At 38.2% G+C, this 21536-nt stretch overlaps 1 protein-coding gene across 1 annotated transcript; it reads right to left on the bottom strand.

Moving 5' to 3' along the window:
• Positions 1–13203: 13203 nt before the first annotated feature.
• On the bottom strand, positions 13204–21524 carry C1H4orf33 (chromosome 1 C4orf33 homolog). The gene is made up of 6 exons (XM_065687217.1): positions 21323–21524; positions 18088–18277; positions 16209–16269; positions 15960–16011; positions 15650–15849; positions 13204–14062 (listed from the first exon to the last, which is right to left on the bottom strand). The coding sequence occupies exons 2-6, from the start codon at positions 18272–18274 to the stop codon at positions 13963–13965; spliced, it is 600 nt and encodes a 199-aa protein (XP_065543289.1). The 5' UTR covers positions 18275–18277; positions 21323–21524; the 3' UTR covers positions 13204–13962.
• Positions 21525–21536: the final 12 nt, after the last annotated feature.

Raw genomic sequence — 21536 nt, 5'->3', positions numbered from 1 at the left:
TGGATACCTTTAATGCAATAAAAGCTCAAGAATGCAGTCTGGCTTTATCATGTCAGTTTAATCAGGAACTGCATTTCCCTTTGTGAGGCTATGAAGACATGAAAATATTGTGAACTGTGTCTTTCCAAATACCTGACCATTCTGAACTAATTTTCCCTGAAAATTCTCTGATCTAATTAATAAGGACACAAATAAGAGGCCTTTAATTCTTAAGAAAATTAAGTAAAAATAATAATGCCAAGAAAAGAAACAAGAAAGAGTTAGTTTCAGATGGCATTTCATTGTCTTTGCAGGATACTACTCACTGCAAAGTAATCTTCTCCAGAGAGAATTCACCCACATTCAGTCAAACTTCAATTGTAAGGCTAAAACCAGCTCAGTTACCATTCATTAAATACTGAATTTAACTTCATATCTAATCTCTTCTTCCGCCAGCAGCTTGGCTGATCTATCCTAATTTTCCATCAGTAACAAAAACCACATGCATATGCAGTCTCATAAAAGACAGTGGCTTTTTGTCCTCATGCAAGCAATTACAATAGTTACCAGTTCAAATTAAAATGGTATCTGAACTTAAATTATGCACAGATACACACCATAAATCAAAACTTCATTAGCTAACTTTTTTGCTCCATCAGAAGTTAATTACTGAACAGGGAAACAAATTTAAAGACCAGATGTTTGCATTCATTTTATTAATTGCTCATACTGTACATAACTGGTAAAGAATTCTATATACAAATTTTAAGTGAAAGTTCAGCAATCAACAACCTCATAATCAGTGCAATGCCCATTAAAGAAACTAAGCTTTAACTCTACTTTACTCAAAGCTGCAGTGAATGAAGTTATATAAAATCCTATTGACAAAACCACTAAAGGCATTTTAACCATGCAGGTTTTGCAATGGCTTTCTCTTTTGGCAGCTATATGAACTTCTGCCTCATCTTTCAGAAATTAAGCTTAAGTAGTTGCACTACTTGTGCATCTGTCCTGTTCTAACTACTTTTGAATCCATGGAATAACCTCTTCTAAAAGGGGTGATGGGGGGGGGGGGGGGGGGGCAGGGAGAGGAAGTGTAACGCATTAACAGTTAATAAGCTTTTAAAATTTTTGTGGTGAGAAAGGGAAGAGTGAGAATGATGATCCTGTTACATCCCTTATGAAGCAAACAGGGGTACAATTTAGTCATTTGCACTTTATTTAATGAGCAGTTGCTAGTCAATCAGCTGATTAATGTACCCAGCATAGCAAGTAAATTACCCATCAGCTTAGCTCCAGGAGCAAACAATCTTCTGCTTAGGATAGACAAAGGACAGTAAGGCACAGAGGGCACAGAAAACTAAACTGTAAGAAACTACATTCTGAGAAACTGCAACCAGCATGTGACAAAAGATTCTTGGTTAATAATGGAGATAGGTGCATACAATTTGTATGTTTGTGGTTTTATTTAATAGCATGGCTCTGTAACTGTCAAGGGCTGATCCTATCACAGGAGAACTATCCACAAATGCTAGAATACCAAATTGGACTGCTTGCTAATCACAAACTTGCAAATGCTGCTCAGCAAATTTCAGAATTCATCCCAAATTTGATTCAGACTACAGATGCTTTTGTACCTTAAATAATATCAATATCCAAATCATTATAGCAAGATAATTCCAGTAGAAAGTTTTTTTTGACCAACAGAGTTGATTTAACAAAGCCAGAATGTGCATTTGAAATTACAACCTCACCATCTTACCACAGACGCCCTCCCTCACCCCAGGAGAACTTTGGTATGAGTTTTTTGGTTTCAGTTTTCAAATTAACTTGCACTCAAGAGTCACTGATTCCAAACTGACGTTCTGTGCTGTATAGTACTTCTCACTGCAACTTATGGCCTGATATATCTAAATCTTAAATATCGATATGCCAAAGTGGGTAACAGGCAGCATCACTTGTTTCTTAAAAAATACAGCTCTCCTAGTGCACAATGTCCTAACACCCAGCCTTTCAGACCCACACACCACTTCATATTCTGCCAACTTTTAATCATTAGATATTAAAGTAATGCCATCTTAAAGTAACACCATTGTACTGATGACAAAGCATTTGGCAAATGCATCTAACGTCTTAGGAGTTTCAAAAAAACTCCTAAGATGTCAAATGCAAGCTCACAAACCTTACTGAAAGCTGACAATGTGTGTGTAAGCAAACAGCTAACCTTTTCACCACAAAAAATAAAAACTAAACATATTCCTATTGTTTCCATTTATGAGAAACAGATGACTGACAGGCAGTTCAATCAGAGTCTGACAGCAATTACAAGTTCCTTACTGTCACTTTTCTAGTAAGACCTAAGAATTTTAAGTGATTTCTAATGCAGACAGAAGGATTTAGGAACATGTAACACAAATCCAATGGAAACTAGGCTTCACAAAACAGCTTGTAATTACTATGTTCTAATTAGATGCTGAAAGACACACAACCATCCACAATTAATTCTATTCAAGATATGGCTTAGGGAACATCACAACTAAGTTAGAAAAGACCGCAAGTGCCAAAAAATGTGAAAGCAATGTTAGAAAGCTTCCATTATGTGGCCTACTGAAAAACAGAAAACACCTCTTGTATAATACCCTGAATTTATTTTAAACAATCCAGTTATGACCATAATTAGCTGCATTACAGCTCCTGAGAAAACTAAAATATTTGTAGTCCTAATAAACTAGCTATTAACTTGTACCTATAAATGCCTGCTTTTAGCAGCAGTATATTTAATAGTCTGAAAGAATCATCATGATTTTCAATTAGGACTTCTTTTTTTTTTTCCCACTAAATCATCTTTCCATGAGTGAAGGGGGCGGGGGGAGGGGGGAAACACCAAAGATGTTTCATGAAATTTAAACAGACAATTCCTCTGACTCAAATCCAATTTTTAAGTGCTGTAATGGCTACGCCAATGCTTTGAACTGTAAATGTTGATACACAAGGCAAACAAAAAGAAGAGAGTTGCACAAATCTTAGGACTAAGTTCTGCTTTAAGGAGGTTACTCTGGTCTTGCTAATCGGGGGGAAAAGAAAAAAGGATTTCAGCAGAAAAAAAAACCCATTCATTGTTGAAAAGTACAGAAGGCTTTCAGAATATGTTTAAGAATCATGGAGGGGGAAAGTGTTAATAACCAAAGAGGGAAATTCTGTGTATCACATTACAGTGAACACAAAATTGGGTGAATACAGCCAATGCTTGTTATGTAATCTATGCAACAGTCCCCATTTTTTAGAGTCCCCATTTTTAGAGTGCTTCATCTACAGATTCCTCTCCGCGCTCGCAGGCTCTTGGTGACTTCAACCACCCTGACACCTGTTGGAACTACGGTACGGCCTGGCACAAGCAATCCAGGAGGTTCCTCGGTTGTGTGGAAGACAACTTCCTTCTGCAAGTAATAGAGGAGCCGACAAGGAGAGGTGCCATGCTTGACTTTGTGCTCACCAACAGGGAAGGGCTCATTGAGAATGTGGTACTCCAGGGCAGCCTTGGATGCAGCGATCACAAGATGGTCGAATTTGAGATCCCCAGGACAGTGAGAAGAGCGTGCAGCAAGCTCACTGCCCTGGACATCGAAAGAGAGCAGACCTCTTCAGGAACCTACTTAGTAAGGTTCCATGGGATATAGCCCTGGAGGGCAGGGGGGCCCAAGACTCTTGGTTGATATTCAAGGATCACCTGCTACAAGCTCAGGAGTGCTGCATCCCAACTAAAAGAAAGTGCAGCAGGAGGGCCAGGAGACCTCCTTGGATGGATAAGGAGCTGCTGAGGAATATTCAAATGAAAAAAGAGGCTTATAAAAAGTGGAAGCAAGGACAGGAGGCCTGGGAAGAGTACAGGGATGTTGTCCGGTAAGCTAGGGACCAGGTTAGGAAGGCTGAGGCCCAGTTAGAATTAAACTTGGCTAGGGATGTTAAGGATAATAGGAAGGGATCCTACAGATACGTAGCAAATAAAAAACAGACTAGGGATAACATAGGCCCCCTGAGGAAGCTCTCAGGAGAACTGGATATACAGGATTTGGAGAAGGCTGAGGTTCTGAATGACTTCTTTGCCTCGGTCTTCACTGGCAAAGGCTCTGACTGCACCACCCAGGTCTTGGAAAGCAGATGCAGGGGCTGTGAGAATGAAGACCTTGGGCCCACTGTAGGAGAGGATCTGGTTCGAGACCATCTTAAAAATCTGAACGTGCACAAGTCCATGGGACCTGATGAAATCCATCCACGGGTCCTGAAGGAGCTGGCGAATGAAGTTGCTGAGCCACTGGCCATCATATTTGAAAAATCATGGCAGTCAGGTGAAGTTCCTGATGACTGGAAAAAGGGAAATATAACCCCCATTTTCAAGAAGGGGAAAATGGATGACACAGGGAACTACAGACCAGTCAGTCTCACCTCTGTGCCTGGCAAAATCTTGGAGCACATTCTCCTGGAAGGCATGCTAAGGCACATGAAAAACAACAAGGTGCTTGGTGACAGCCAGCATGGCTTCATTAAGGGGAAATCCTGCCTGACCAATTTGGTGGCCTTCTATGATGGGGCTACAGAACCAGTGGAAAGGGGTAAAGCAGTTGATGTCGTCTACCTGGACTTGTGCAAAGCATTTGACACTGTCCCACACGACATCCTTGTCTCTAAATTGGAAAAACATCAATTTGATGGATGGACCACTCGGTGGATAAAGAACTGGCTGGATGGCCGCATACAAAGAGTTGTGGTCAACGGCTCAATGTCTGGCGGGAGACCAGTAACGAGCGGTGTCCCACAGGGATCAGTGTTGGGACCAATCTTGTTTAACATCTTCATCGCTGACATGGACAGTGGGATTGAGTGCGCCCTCAGCAAGTTTGCCGATGACACCAAGCTGTGTGGTCCGGTTGATATGCTGGAGGGAAGGGATGCCATCCAGAGGGACCTTGACACGCTTGTGAGGTGGGCTGATGCCAACCTTATGAAGTTCAACCATGCCAAGTGCAAGGTCCTACACCTGGGTCAGAGCAATCCCAGGCACAGCTATAGGTTGGGCAAAGAAGAGATTCAGAGCAGCCCTGCGGAGAAGGACTTGGGGGTGTTGGTCAAGGAGAAAATGAACATGAGCCGGCAGTGTGGGCTCGCAGCCCAGAAAGCCAACCGTATCCTGGGCTGCACCAAAAGGAGCGTGACCAGCAGGTCAAAGGAGGTGATCCTGCCCCTCTACTCTGCTCTTGTGAGACCTCATTTGGAGTATTGTGTGCAGTTCTGGTGTCCTCAACATAAAAAGGACATGGAACTGTTGGAACAAGTCCAGAGGAGGGCCACGAGGATGATCAGGGGACTGGAGCACCTCCCATATGACGACAGGCTGAGAAAGTTTGGGCTGTTCATCCTGGAGAAGAGAAGGCTGCGTGGAGACTTCATAGCAGCCTTCCAGTATCTGAAGGGGGCCTACGGGGATGCTGGGGAGGGACTCTTCGTCAGGGACTGTAGTGACAGGACAGGGATAACGGGTTAAAACTTAAACAGGGGAGGTCTAGTTTGAACATAAGGAGGAAGTTCTTTCCTGTTAGGGTGGTGAGGCACTGGAATGGGTTGCCCAGGGAGGTTGTGAGTGCTCCATCCCTGGCAGTGTTCAAGGCCAGGTTGGACGAAACCTTGGGTGAGATGGTTTAGTGTGAGGTATCCCTGCCCATGGCAGGGGGGTTGGAACTAGATGATCTTAAGGTCCTTTCCAACCCTAACTGTTCTATGATTTTAACAGATAAATTATACATCTTACAAGCAATGCTATGATTTTAAGCACTTCAGGCATTTTAGACTCAGGAGGATGAAAATAAAGACTTGGCACTGTGATACTAACACATGCAGAATGTGATTACTTTTCCCTGTATGGTGTACTATGCTTGCTAATTAATCTGGAGAGCCTCACCCGAGCATCAAACCCACAGATTAACTAAGATGGAAAGCAGTCAATTTATTTTTCTATTAAAACTAACTAAGCAGGTGCAGAAATAATAAGAAAGAAAGGAAAAAAAATCCATTTCTCATTAGCTCAGATACGCTTTTCCAATCCTGAATGCTGAATCTGAAGTCTTGACAGCCCAGAGAAGCAACATTTGGAAACTGACTCATGCCCGAAGGAACTTCTAGTATACAAAAAATGCCCTTTCCTACAAAGGAACAAAGTGCCTTACACTTGCTGACACTTTAAACTATAGTAGTTATCCCTAGAGTAAGAATAGGAAATATAGAAAGCTTATGCTTACTCTAGTACACTCCCAACCTCCCATTACCTTCAGCTGAAAAGGTTTCTTTAACTTGATTTTAGATACTTAAAAACCTCCACTTTATCCTTCTTCCTAGTACCTTTTCCAGACTCCCACTGAGTCCACAGAAAATTCTCAAACACAATGGCAATATAATGCTATTAAAAGTACCTTTCTCTACTCTGACCATGGCACACACTAGCTTTGAATGACGGCCCATCCAAGACAACCCCTATCCAGCTTCTTTTTACAATTTTATCCATCCAAACTCTATACAGCAATTTGTAGCCCTCTACCATATCTTCAAACTTCCTCTTCCAGGCTGAAGACAGCCCTAGCCTAGCAAGTAGATGCTCATAGAGGATCATTCCCCATCATAAAACCTGTCACTAGGAGTCATTATGACCACTCAACTTTGAATGAGTTTAAGCCTTGCAATTCTATCTGCCAACAGTGTATTCCCACTCCCAGCAGAATGTTCAGAGAATGTTCACCTGCCAAGCTGAAAAAGTTCTTTTGAAGTTCCTGAAAGTTGTTTCAGAGGGATTACAAAAGAATCCTTGTGACAACAATATGTACATCTCACCAAGTCTCAAGATTTCATGCTAGAAGTCATAAGAATTTAAGGAGGTACAAGCCCACATTTTTGTCTCCTGAAATTATTAACTACCTTTCTCTGAAACAGCTAAGCACTTTGCTGTAATTAAAAAAATGGTTGGAAGTAGGTATTAGCATAAAAGGTTACAGACCACCCTATTAACATTTACAAAAGTAATATGCAACTTTAAAACAACAATATTATTTAAAGTGCCAGCCACAATTAAATATAAATACCATGACTTGTGTAAGATATAAGGCACTGAGAAAAAGTGCCAGTTTCCAAAATGTTTAATTTGCTGATGGAAGCAAACTCAGCAGTAAGAAGAATAGAACCAATCACACTGCTTAGAATTAGAGATGAATAATTTTGTGACAGCTACTACTAGCAACAAGCTATAAACTTCAGTGCCTGCAATGACTTATTTCAACAGAATGAACTCATGAAATGAAAGACAAGATTAAATTAGCAAAAAAAAAAAAATATATATATATATATGAAGGGAAGTTCAGTATTTTAAGAAGATGACATCTGAAAATTGCTTTTTCCCCTGCCCTCCCCTCCACCGTCCAGCAATCTATTGCATATTTCAAGAAAGCCACTGAACTAGTCTATCTAGGTTGGTTTGAATACAGCAGTGAAGCCACGGCAATCTAGATTTTATTTCAGTGCATAGCTTAACACAATTTAGTTAGTTCTGGTTTACCACACATATAACGATAGTTTTGTATTTGCACATAAACCACATAACTATCTGAGGGTATTTACACATACTCCGTGGTAGTCTACTATTTCTGAAAATGAATCATGAACATATTTTGGTACATTCATAGCTAGTGCAGATACAGAGAGTGCATCCTGAACCATCACTTTAAACCCCCTCAAAGACCCTGTAAGCTAAGGCTTTTGCTTGGTTTAAACCAGATTAAAGAAAACAAGCAGTGCCAAGCAGTATGCTTGGACAGATCTAGCTTCTAAAACTGAATTCTCCTGGTAATCCTGATACTAATTTCAACAAATAGACAAGTAGATGGAAAAAGGCATAATTACGATACACTTTATGTTAACTGTTACAGTGATCTCATTGGGACCATTTGCATGAGCCTGTGTATAGCTGTTTATACAACCAGTATAAACAAGGGTTCTATAATCAGGCTTAAAGCACTTGCCAGTACTTTGGCTGTTCAGAGACACTGTAGTAAACTAAAGCACGCACTGAAAGCAAAAGGAAGCAATCATCAATAAAATAAATGCAGGTTAACTATCAAACTTGAATAGCATTACTATAAATGTACCAAAATTAAATGCAATGAAGTCCATTTCAGAGCTGGCTCTAGCAGTATGAAAGAATACTGTTACATTTTATGTGCAGCAAACTATGCACTGGGCTGTTCATAGTTTGAAAGTATGTTACATGGTCAGAATCTAAAATAAAACAAACATTCTGTTCTGTGGCTTTCAGAGGAACAAAACATCTCAGCCTGGGAAAATGAAACAGCAAGCAACATAGTACTTATTCACCAGTATTGTACCATATTGCTGGGCAGTGCAAATATTAACTGACTTGCATTTCTAACAAGTTTACCAGAACAGATAATACAGTAGTTACGCCAGTCATAGCTAACAAAACACATAATCCAGCATAAAGTTAGATTTTACCAGCTCTAACATCTAATATGGCATATTGGAGAAAAATATTAAAATATTTAAAAGTATACAAAGATACCAGCAAAATTTTACTCCCTTTCACAGTTTTTGCATAAAAAAACCCACTGTGCAGCGTCACTTCATGCAGTGTTAGATTTTTATCACCTACCATGATAAACCTGACAGCCTAAATTGCTCTATTGTGCATTTAAGACACAAATCACTTGTGCTAGGAAGACACAATACCACTCAAGTTATCTTTAAAGAAAGCTTTTCAGTTGTATTTTTGTATTGAAGAATAGCAATTTTTTGTCCCTCTTAAGCTACAGTTTTCACACTGTTTCACATTCTTCTCTAATCTTCATTTCAAAGTGTTCACATCAGTTGAGCCTCACTCCTGAAGGGGTGCACCATCTCTTACAAACCAGGCCAAATTTAAATTAAGGAAAGAAAGAAAAAAAAAAAAAAAAACAAACAAACCCACACCAAAAAATCCTTCAGAATTAAATACAGCCTTTTTTGAAAGTTTGCATATCATAACACTTTTATACTACAGACTGTCACCTCTTGGAATTTATCTTCTGCTAATTTCATCTCAAAATTACAGAAATACTACTGTAGAAAAAGAAAATTTAGAACTACACAACTTAGCATAGTGTTTCTTTTAATAAAGATGTCTCAAAAAAAATCAAAATAAGCCATCATCAGCTTGACTGAAACACCTTTTTCTAAAATCAAGGATACAGTAAGAAGGAATGGATCTGGTGAAGGATAACTAGGCTAGTAGCACCAAGGCATAGTTTTAATAACCTTCTTCTTCCACCTAGTGGCAAGAAGCTTAAAAAACAGGGTCTTTGGAAGTACAGTCACAAGGCGTTTTCAAATGCCAACTCCATAAGATTCGCTGACATTATAAGGACTGAGAATAGAATCGTGTTTCTATAGAATTTTGGTGTTCATGTTTTATTTCACAAGCAATAAACATACTAGTGTAAGGAGCTTAAAAAAAAGCACGAGATAAAATTGTTTCAACAATTCTAAGTTCTCTTCATAGGTATACTTTCCTTTCATGAAGCTCAGGCTTGGGTTTTTTTATTTGATTACACACACACACACACACTCACTCACTCAGGTTATTCAGCCTGATCATCTTGTAGGTAAAAGGTTGCAACTATCCAAAGCTGCATTCTGCCTCAACTGCTCAAGTATTTACTAAGAAGAGTGGCAAGGGAGGGAGAGAGGGGGGAAAATTACATCAAAGCTGCTCAGTGTTTCATTAAATTTAGTAAATCAAATACAACAACAGTGGGAACTAAGGTAATTCTATTGCCCTACGGACAGGGGGATGCTTGGAGCAGAACAGAAGAATTAATTAAAAGTTTCTGCAAACCACTTTTGAGCACTATGTAACAGCAATATATTCATTGTCTCAACAGGAATTTTAAGTAACAGCAGTATTTTCAAGCTTGTATTCTGCTTCTCCTTAGGCACAACAGAACAGAAATAGAAAATGTATTAAACCAAAAATGTATTTTTAGAGGCAATGACAAGTTGATATTATGTTCTTGTTTTAAACTAACTCTGGCATTAAACCTGGGGAAACTCCATCCATTATCATTTATGTGGAATCTTTTCCTGAAAAAGGACAAGAACAGGGGAATCATTTCCTCAAGTTTCAAAAAAATTAAAAAAAAAAAAAAAAATTTGCATACATACACTGTTTCGTAAGCTTCTTACCTCAAGACAATACTAGGACATAGGTCTATGAAATCTAAAGCTGTGACAGTACCTCGTATGCCTCCAGCTGTTCACATTCACAGATTTTGCAAGAAACCAGTATCTTTTGAGGCTGTATGTTCCCCCAGTTCAGCTGAAATTGGCTAATGGACATAAAAATTGTTGTGGTAGTGGGAGAAAGAGATGACAAGACTGCCAGAAAGGCAGGAAGGTAGTGATAAGCCAACAGCCTCACTTCCTTAGGAATTCTGGTTAAATAAAGTAAAATAATTAAAAATTGACACAACATTGATTTTTCACATGTGAAAATGTCACACTTAACGCTATCTACAGCCTGGAGAAAAAACACTATGCACTCCCAGTAAGTATTCTCCCATTTCCTAAGTAATAAAATTCCTCCTGCATCTTAGACTTAATACATCACATGATACGACCGGTATAACACCAAATATTATCCACAGGAAATATTTGAGACAGGTTGATCTTTTTTTTTTTTGATTTTTTTTTTTTTTAAGAGAGCAATGGATAAGAAGTGCCTACAGAGTTGAAGTGTTTAAATCCATTACAAAATGAAATGGATTTGCGGATAGAGTGCCTGCTTTCTATCATGCAGCCCTGCGTTTTATCAAATTTGTATCCCACATAAAGGGTATCTAGTGGGACAATTTAGCAAATTTATCTGTATTATTCTTGATACATGTGTGGCATACAAAACCAGCACAATACTGAATGCCTACATATGTACACATGTATATAGACACATACATTAGCTAGACCGGATTGAATGACATTCCTTCTATACCAAGATTAATAATTAATGAACACATACTTAGATGAAACTCATGCAGAATAGTCTGTTCTGTCTTTTCCTCATGTCAAAAAGAAGAAATTCAGGAAAGGCAGACTACAACTGGACTCCACAGTGTAAAACAAGGCCCAGTTTAAAGCAGATCAGAGCAATAAAACCACCAACTAGCTAGTCATCTCAGTGAACACTGATACCCATCCATGCAAAGTCCTGGGAGCTTTAAGTGATGCTGGCAAGCATTGTGCTATTCATTGATGAGCCATCAATTCACTACTATGTGCTGGAACACCGCGCTTCCATCTAACACGTGCCTCATGTAGAGACTGTCTCCTAAAGTAACTTTCTATCAAGGGATTCATTTAACTTAAAACTTCAGAAACAAGTCAGTGTGCAAATTCCAGCTCTGCACTCCATGAACACATATGGAAACCATCTGATGAAAGCCAGCACTTACGGTTCAGACTGTTAAGGCTTAGAATCATACAAGAGACTCCAACAAGTGAAGTACCATGTGCCTTGAATAAAGTCTGTATGATAATTCTCATTTTCAGAAGCATCCAACATTAAATTTTGTACTGCAGAGACAATTATTTTGCTTTAAAATACTTATTTAGGGAAAGTAATCTACTTCCCTCAAAGTTTATAATTTGCAGCCAAAGTCAAATCTGAAGTAGTCAGTTTGAAGTGGGAATGAACATGAGATTAAGGCTCTGAATAAATAATTTGATTTACTGTCCTTTACGTACAAAACATTATTCATCATGTGAAAAAACACCTTTGTGAAAACAAAGGAGTAAACTCATTTTGACCCTTTGCATACACTTTTTTTAACAAACTGTTGAAAACAAAGACTAAAAGTTTGACAAGTTGTTTTTTTTTTGTTTTGGGTTTTTGTTGGGTTTTTTTTGGTTTTTTTTTTGCTTTTAATCAAAATTCAAAAGTAGCTTTGACATGTTGGTGTCTAGAAGATGGTTTTAATCAATATTTTTTGACTATTCAGTATTTCAGACTGATGGCAGCCTTTAGAAGATTGTATATGGATAGAAGGCAGAAAAGAAGCCAAACAATTGAATGTACAATACTTATAATTTTCAACAGATGGCACTTTATATCAAGAAATCTATAGTGCCTAATTAAGAGAGAGCAAAAACAACGGGATGTACAAGTGCACTGACATGCCAAAGTCTGCATCAAAAAAAGCCCAATATCCTTAAATTTGAAAGCATACCTCTATAAAACTGAAAGTACAAATAAAGAATCTAAAGCCAAACAAAAACTCTGAAGGAACATTCTCAGATATTAATCACACGGGGATGTTTTTCACAAAGGCAAGTATATTCCCATCTTCTCAAGCAGAATTTACAGGTAGAGTTAAATTTAGAGATGACACAGAAACATGACTATAGCTATTACTGTATACAAGCTCATAATAGAACAGAGAATCCTTTTAGTAATATTACTTGGAGAGTGCAGTCTTGTGCAGAATTTCACAGGTGTTTTGATACCTAAAGCTACACAGATTTTTAGAGCCACTTATGAGTCAACGTTAAAAAAAAAAAAAAAGTCACTCTTCTTGTGCATAAAGGAAGGACCAACAGCAACGGGCAGACATTGCAGCATGGAGGATGGTTATTGGGCAAGTTTTCATAACAGAGTAAGTATCGAAACAGGCTACACAGAGAATCTGAAGCTCCGTTTTTTGGAGTTATTCAAAACTCAGCAAGGCCCCGAGTGATCTCATTTAGCTTCAACAATAGCCCTGCTTTGAGTGGGATGTCAGACTACAAGAACATCAGTCCCTTCTAGAAAGCTGTAGGATTGTAAATTGTTCAGAAGAAATTGCAACATAAGAGGATGCGACTCAACACCATATCCTCAGGGTGTAATTTCTGGAAAAAACACTCCCTCAGTTATAACTGAGCTGCATTCTCCCAGGGTCCCAAAACAAACCTTCTCACAAAACTGAGAATTTACGTTGCCATCTAACAGTATTTACTACTGTTAAAAATATTCATGCCTGTACATAGAAAATGTAAGCATTTAAAACTAAAGTATTTCTAACATCAGTTGGCATGCATACAAAATTCTCCTGTGACTGAGCTGAATCCTTAAGGTGATATGACAAGGTCTTGGAACAAACGAGCTTTTGTAGGTACATCAAAAGGCTTTACTAAACATTATTTGTCCCAGAAACTTTTCTTGGAATACATAAAGTCTTTTGTAGATCTACTGTCCGTACCTAAATATCACTAGAAATTCCACATTGAATTTGAAGGAGAGAAGTCTAATAGTAAACTAACATAGATTAAGTTCCACTTCAATACAATGCGAGGAAAAACTTGTATAGGAAGGTGTAAGAGAGGGTAGTGCAATACCTCCACAGCACTTTGCAATGCAAGTACTGGGCCACAAATGCCATGATAGCAATATTCTTTTCTGTTCCCAGAAGAGGTATTCTTTCTTCTGATTGCAATCAAAAAAAAAAAAAAAAATTTAGGCACATAAGACTCATTCAACAGAATGACAAACAAACAAGAAAATACAGCAGAAATGGACTAGCTCCAAGAAACTGAAGGATTCCAAGACAGATATTGGCCTTCTCAGGCTAGAGCTCTCACAAAACCACAGCTGTAATTTTAGCACTTCTTTTTAGCACTTTTCCTCTTCATTGGTAGAAGCAGATTCACCACATATGAAAAACTCCATACCTAGATGAACTGAAGCACAGCTGTTGCATAGTATGTACATTCAGATACTTTGCAGTTGATTTTAAGACTGATCAATGATTTTGATGTCAAGAAATGCCTTAGGAATCTGTTATTTACAGACTTTGCTCAGAATGAAGTTGCTTCCATAAAGCTTCATCCAACCTTAATGCTATAAAAATTTATGCCTTGATCCATTTAATTACTGAGAGATTTCCAAATATCGGATTCAGGCTGCTTCCAATCTTCTCCCATTAGTCTTTTCAGGTTCAAATCTTCAAAAAATTCCAGGCGATGACTGCAAAGAAAAGCAAAATAACAAAAGTTGTAATTATTGTAGTATGTGTCTTAATAAGATACAATATCCTCAATAGGTTTAACTCATCCCTATTTTCAGGTTTTCCTGGACAGAAACGTAACCAGCATTCCAAGTGTTGATTTTCCAAACTTAAGTTTATAAATAAAACACATTACCATGTTTCTGAATCTTATACTGGAAAAACACAGGGCAAAATTCTCAGCTAAAAACAAGCATTACACAGCATAAAGCGAAGTTAAAGCGTTCACCTTTTAAACTCCCTCAGCTTATGTTGCCTGGAACTGCAGTCAGAGCAAGCGCAGTTATAGCCTGCTTTATGACTTACCTGCACTCCAATAGAATAAAAATCTGCAACTCCTGACCATTTGAAAAGTTGTATCACAGGAATATTCTTTCCTTACAGAAAAAGGGGAAGACTGGATAACGCAACTAGAGAGCATTTTTTCCTCTAAAAGTTTTATTTTCTTTTAAGTATTATGAATCAGTTCTTGCTAAGAATTTCTCCTTTAAGCTACCACACAGAAACAATAGAATGAAGACACTGAAGCCAACTGCTAATTAATACATAATCAACTGACAAACAGTAGATGGAACATCTGACATTAACCCCATCATTTTAAAAGGTAAACGGAATTCTCTTATTCAGAAGATATTTCTAAAAGACAAACTAAGAGCAATGAAAGTAGCAAGGAGCAACCTCTTCACATAATTGCATCTTCTATCAATGTCTGAAAAGTCAAGGTTTTTTTTGAAAGGGGTGCTATAGAAAGAATAGGAAAATATTACAGCCAGTTTACCACAGAAAAATAAATAGTATTTATTTATTACGAAACACTAAGAAAGGGAATTTGTTAGCAACAGCTAAAAATTTTTAAAATAAACAGTTGCAGAAGCAAAGTTTATCTTAAATAAAGACAAAAAGGGCAACTTATCTAAAATTTACCTTACCTGGCTGCCAATGTATGTTGAGTAACAAGTTTGCATAAGAAGTATAATGTACCCACTAAAGCTAGTTCATTTATACAAAATGCCCAGAAGTACCAGTTTTTATCAAATCATCTCAGCCTTACAGTCAAAGAAAATAAATAAGCCTAAAGCACAATTTAAAAATCAAGATAACCTAGTTTTTCTATTGATACTGAATATCCTTTTATTATACTTTTCATTTTAGTCTGCCTTTTTTCCCCACTATGGAGCCATCTGTATAGGTAAGGTTGTTTAGAACAGTAGGGGAGAAGCAAAAGAGGTATCCTGGAAGCGTATCTGGTAAAATGAATATTAAATCACATTTCAGGAGGTATGGAGGAAAGGAAAAAGCAGAACAAGCTCTCTATGATTTAACAGAGAAAGGTGATAAAACAGATGCCCACAGCGTTGAATGCATCATTTTCTATGCATCTAAGGGATGATAATACAGAAATCAAGCACTAATTACAGCTATCTGCCACAGTGCTTTATAGAAAGCACAGTGCTAACAGATCCACAGCTAAGCAGTGTAATTAAAATAATAGCAGCACTTAAAGAAATAGTGTAAATATATTACAGAAAAGCTAAGTTTATGCTTACAAATCTGGTTTCTGTCCTTCCTGTAGTTCATGTTGAGGTACCGGATAAAGCGCTTCATATTTTCTTTCTTCTCCTGAGCCATGAATTGCAAATGCATTGAACTTGTTAATGCATGGTGGAAAATAATTCCAAGGAAGATGAACTTTACCCTCCCATTTGGTTTTCATTCTGGTCACCTCAAACTCTAAAGAAAGTTCTTCCTGTTAAAGACAGGAAAAATAAACAGAGATAATGCCATCTCCTAATCAGGCAACAGGTACCTAAACGTAACTAGGTTTTCTGTACATTATGAATGTACTTGACCACTTACTTTCCATACTCCTCTTCTGCCAGAAAGCAGCAGCAACAAGTGCTGTCCATGGCTGTCAAAAAAATCAGAGCACTGTTTTCTTCAAATTATGCCAGTTGCACAATTATTAGTGTGCTGTTCTGCCACAAATACATACACTCCCCATATTGGAACAATTTGCAATCTTCCTCATACACATACCTTACAAGAATTAGAACTCAAAATGCAAATAACATGTATAACATGTAGCTTTCAGAGTGCTGCACTTACGGACAAACTTCAACTTCTAAATATTGTTCAGTTCTGCCATTCAGGAAAAACGCTTCTACAACTAAAAAAAAAATAAAAAAATAACACCAAAACACACACTGTCAGTATTTTATATTAACTATTTTGTAATACCCTGAGACTTTCATTATCCCCCTAAAACAATTCTAGTTTCATGATTTTTGGCCCATGCCGTGCCAGACCTTGACTAGCTGTGTACATGCTACTGACAGCTTCCTAACTATTTGAAATGCTGAGCCATAACTGTAACTTCAAGAGCTTTTATTTCTAATGCTTATCATCATAAAGTGCTTTAAAAACCACTGTAGTAATCTATTTACTTTACCACTTTCAACTTTCAAAACACTCATCTCGATGTTGCAGAAAAATATGGCCTACAAATTAATGTTAGCTCTTCATAAAACAAGAAAAGCATCACCACACAGCTATTTCATCCAGTATGATTGCTGTGAACAAAGCTGACCAAGATAAACTGATCCTAATTAATCATATGGCAGGCACTCCAGGAAGGGTACTTAAGCGCAGAAGTCTTGTGTTTGCTGGTAGCTTTAGGATTAAAAAAAAAAAAAAAAAACAGGAAAGAAAAGAGAAAGGTACATTCACAGCAGACCACACACCTCACTCATAAATAAGACTGCTAAATCTCAGAAATAGTTAAGAAAGCACTGAGACAAGTGACTACTGTTCTATTCATACCTGAAAGCCATGTTGAACCACCTTTCAGGAACACAAAGTAGAATTATAATGGTGTTTCTCAACAGCAAGGACATTATTAGAAAGCTTCAGTTAGAATTATGATTATTGTGTTTTTACATAAGCCTACTTAGTATAATCATACCAGAGAGGTGCTAACACTCTTTTAGTAGGGCTTTAATTAGAATAGTTCAATAATTAGGAAGTAGAGAACAGCTAGAAACAAATTTTTGCATTATTCAAAGCAGGTGAAAGTGACAGTATTGGCAGGAAGCAACAAGGAAAACAGCATTACTATAAGAATATTCCCCATTCCATTTGGGAACAGTCTTGAATCATATTTTATAAGCTGCTATCTGTTTGTTTAACACTCTCCCAGTCCTCAAATAAGACTGTGGAAAACCAATTAAAATAGACCCAGATTCTCTACTTCTTAAAGCAAAAGCGGAACCCATCTTTAGGATTTCACTTCTACTTACCAATTGCAAATGCATTTATATATACATATACTCCACAAAATCATTTTGATATTCAAATATGTTAAGCCCCTGTTATTCCACAAATTACATCAGTAAGTCAGAAACTAAATTTGACTGCCTACACTAGGCACTTGACTAAGCACTCTTCCTTGACTAGGGAGAGTCAGCCTCATCGTTCATGAAATCAATCCAGCTCATTGGACTCCATTTCTTCCCAGCCACTGAGTGACATATTTGCTTCTTTCCCCAATCATTTGTATTGTTGCACTACTATAAAACAACCACTCACCATATGGTCAGCAGTGCTAGTGATGAAAATCACTTCATTGCCTAAAAAAAGAGCATTGCTATTTATGCAGTTTGGGGTAGTTTTCAAATGAATATAGCACGAGGCTTGTAGTTACTTAAGGAGCTGCTTAAGGATAAGGCAGTGATTGCAACTAAACTCTTTCCTGGACTGCTCTGGATACGACAGCACAGTAAGTTTTTACTTTACATTTTACTTTCACAGTACAAGCAGTACTGTGACCAAGGAAACTGAACTAGATGTCATACACTCACAACCATTAGATCAGTTAAAAAAAAAAAAAATAACCATCACAGACTTAAATAAAGACCATCCATATTAGCTACAGAGGAATATCACTGTCTACACAAATTAGATACAACTGCAGAACGGTTACGCTTACCCTCATAGTCCCACAGTCTACTAAAAGGTTTCCCCGGCTCTCCAAGCGGTGCTGGAGGGTCATTAAAGAAGGGAGCACTAACTTCCATTAGCAGTCCCACATTGTCTGACTTCAGCCAAATTGTTGTCGGCTCATGGCTCACAGGTAAACCATCCCATGTGTGTTTAATTGTAAATTCCATCTTCATACACTACATAAATGAGAAAGGAAGGTTCCGTCAAAGATCATCTTTGATTCCATTTCAGCACCAACTGCACTGTTTGCTTGGCCAGGAAAAAAAGCACACTTTTGCACAGTCAATCACCAAATCATGTTTTTACATATTAAAAGAACTGAAATAGTTAAACTTTTCAAAGCAATTAAATAAGCAGTTACATTAATGCTTTTCATAGGTTTTTGTACTTGCATAGTAACAAATCACCTCGACTCTTACCAAAGGTAATTAAGATATTTCAAGTATGTACCTAAATAAATACCTTCCAAAGCCATAAAAAATATCTATCAAGAAAACACAGACTCCACTACAGGACCTTAGATGATTTGGTGTCATGAGAAAAACAGACTGAGAAAGGACAGTTAGCTAAAGCTTTCCTTCAGTTATTGCAAACCAGCCAAACTAAAGGATTTCAAGCAAAACTGCAAGCTCATATTAAACACATTGAATGTTTGCAGAAGAGCAAGAACAGAGAATACTGCACTCCAACAGCTGTTGCCACTTTGAAATATACAAACCTTACAAATAGCCTTAATCTATTTAATAAGCAAAAGAACCAGTAGAGCCCAGTTTCCAAACAATTTTAAAGCCCCTGCAGCCTTAGTCCTCCTCTCTTTAGTATTATGAGTTCATTCCACATTGATGGTTATTTTTTCATCCACAAAAGTGACCCTTACACATCTAGCCATACAAGAAGTGAACTGGCAGTACATAGCCCAGCAGAGAATTATAAAGTTCTGTGACCAGAAAGATGCTAGCTCAGTACTTAAGTTGTAACCACAGTGGGAAACACTAAATTGGATCATTTAATCTCTGCCTCATTACCTACTTCCTTGGGATTCACAAAAAGGTAAGTGTAGCTTACCACATTCTGCAAGTATTATCAACATGTGTAGCACATGAGACAGAATGTAACTACATGTATCACACTCCTCTACATGCCATAGCCTTGTTGGTATGACTGCACATTAACTGTTTCATACACTCTGCTACAGACATACCAGCCAGCTTCTCTTCACTGATGGGTCATCCTGAAAAGCACCAGATATCCTCTCTTTCTAGCTATTTTACTGACCTAAGCCCAATGACATAAGTAGATACACTCACAATCAAGGAGATAATGATGTGACCAAAGAAGTGCGAGAGGTTAGAGAAAATTTGAAACAATAGAGTTAATCATTAGATACCTTAGGAAGTCCAGTAAAAAAAGGAAAGTCAAATATTGGAATACCACTTTGACAAGGCTGCATTTAAATAAACTGAAAACTAATTAAATTCTTATATCAGCATTTTAACTTCATAAGCCAGGCAAGCACCAGGTGTCCTTTATGCAAGGGACCTGGAATAGCCCTAGAAACTATGAAAGACTTTACCATCATTAATGTTTGCTCCAACTCAAGCAGCAGGTGAGTTTCTGGAAGCACTGGCCAAGGCAAATGCCTGAAATACCTATTTGAAAGAACTATAAGATTTTAGTAGCTTTCTAATAAAAGTAGGCTGGAAAGATCTTAAAATACAGAGTGCCCTGGATTCTGCAGTAGCAGTCATTTTTCTCCTTCTTAATAGCTGGTGCACTGCTGTGTTTTTGACTTTCAGCCTGGGAACAGCGCTGATAACACCGATGATTTTAGTTGTTGCTCAGTAATGCTTACTGTGACCAAGGACTTTCTCAGTCTCATGTTCTGCCAGGGAGGAAGAGAAGCCAGAAGGAAACAGAGACAGAACACCCAACCCAAACTAGCCAGAGAGGTATTCCATACCACAACACGTCATGCCCAGGGTGTAAAACTGGGGGCAGTTACCTAGAAGGGCTAGATCACTGCTTCTGTCAGGCTGGGTATCAGTCTGCAGGTGGTGACCGGTCATATTCTCTTCCCTTGTTATTTCCCTTTCTGTTATTATTGGTGGTAGCAGCAGCGGTTTTGTGTTATACCTTAGTTACTGGGCTGTTCTTATCTCAGCCCATGGGAGTTACATTCTTTCAATTCGCCTCCCCATCCCTCCAGGAGCTGGGGCTGGGGGGAGGAAAGGTGGGGGAAGTGAGCAAGTAGCTATGCGGTTCTGAGTTACTGGCTGGGCTTAAACCATGAGAATTACATGACTAGCTATTGCAGTTCCTTCCTCAAGTAAGCAATGTGAAGCTTGCCTTTGGGCATAAGATCTGAAAGGTTGTCTCTGGAAAAGTCACAACATAGCAAGTTTAATAGGAAAAAAAAAAAAAGAAAGAAAGAAAAAGAAAAAAGGCAATGAAATAATATAACTTGCTAAACTATTTTAGACACTACTGTAACTGCAGTGCCTGAAAGACAAGACACAAGATGCATCACACATGCACATCCTTATTTGTACCTATATGATAGATGACTTTTTTTGATTAAAAAAAACCCTAACTCCTGCAGGGACAATTTACAGTATACCTAAATGAACATACTGAAGATTTAGCCTGCTGCTGTAAACCACTATTACTCTTGAATAGAAGATCATGGAATTTAAAACAATCAAAAATCAAACAGATATTATGGGAAATTGCAAAACATTCATTAGCACCTGTTGCTCAATTTACAGGACAGAAGATAAAAAATTTTCCACATTAATAGCCTTTGGTGCAACTTTTAAGTTTATTACATTGCACAGATTTAGCTAAGCTGGTTACTAGCACACTTTTAATTATAATAAAAACAGCAACACATAGAAATAGTGTAAAAGCAAATTAAAACAAGAGGTAACCCTCCGTTATCTTTTAACATTACACCTCTACCAGTCGCTAACACGCTGTAAAGACATGCCAACACTCAACAGTTTTACAGCAAGTACTTTCTCAGTCACTTTGTAGTCATACTGCATGGCCTCAAGCTACACAATGCCGAGAACACCCAGTTGGCATGCTCAGACCCCAGCAGCAAGGAGAAATCATGCCGCTGCTACCACTTCATATCTCTCCCTACCGAACGGATTTACGTATTCCATTCCAGACCCCACCCACGCCGGTAAGAAGGAAAAGGACAAGCAGGAAGTAATTACCCTAGTGTTTTTCTTAATTGCTCCAAGAGAACAGGGGGAAAGTCGAAAACCGAGTAGAGACGGTAGCTTTCAGCGTATTTAAGACTTCTCTTTTAGACACAGACATGAGCTCCCAGAAGGCTTCAAGGTGCCTCCAGCCTCGGAGCGCCCTTCTTCGACGACAAGCCCCCCACTTGTGGTCAGCCGGACACTTCTTACACCCACAGACACCCAC

Source organism: Lathamus discolor, chromosome 1, assembly GCF_037157495.1.
Source record: "Lathamus discolor isolate bLatDis1 chromosome 1, bLatDis1.hap1, whole genome shotgun sequence".
Lineage (NCBI taxonomy): Eukaryota > Metazoa > Chordata > Aves > Psittaciformes > Psittacidae > Lathamus > Lathamus discolor.
This window is presented reverse-complemented; position numbering and strand designations above follow the sequence as displayed.

Coding starts and splice junctions, on each gene's coding strand:
- C1H4orf33 (XM_065687217.1), bottom strand. CDS start 18,274: ATGAAGATGGAATTTACAATTAAACACACATGGGATGGTTTACCTGTG. Junction 16,270..18,087: donor TAGACTGTGGGACTATGAGG/GTAAGCGTAACC, acceptor TTTTTTTTTTAG/TTGTAGAAGCGTTTTTCCTG. Junction 14,063..15,649: donor GAAGGACAGAAACCAGATTT/GTAAGCATAAAC, acceptor TTTTCTTTGCAG/TCATCGCCTGGAATTTTTTG.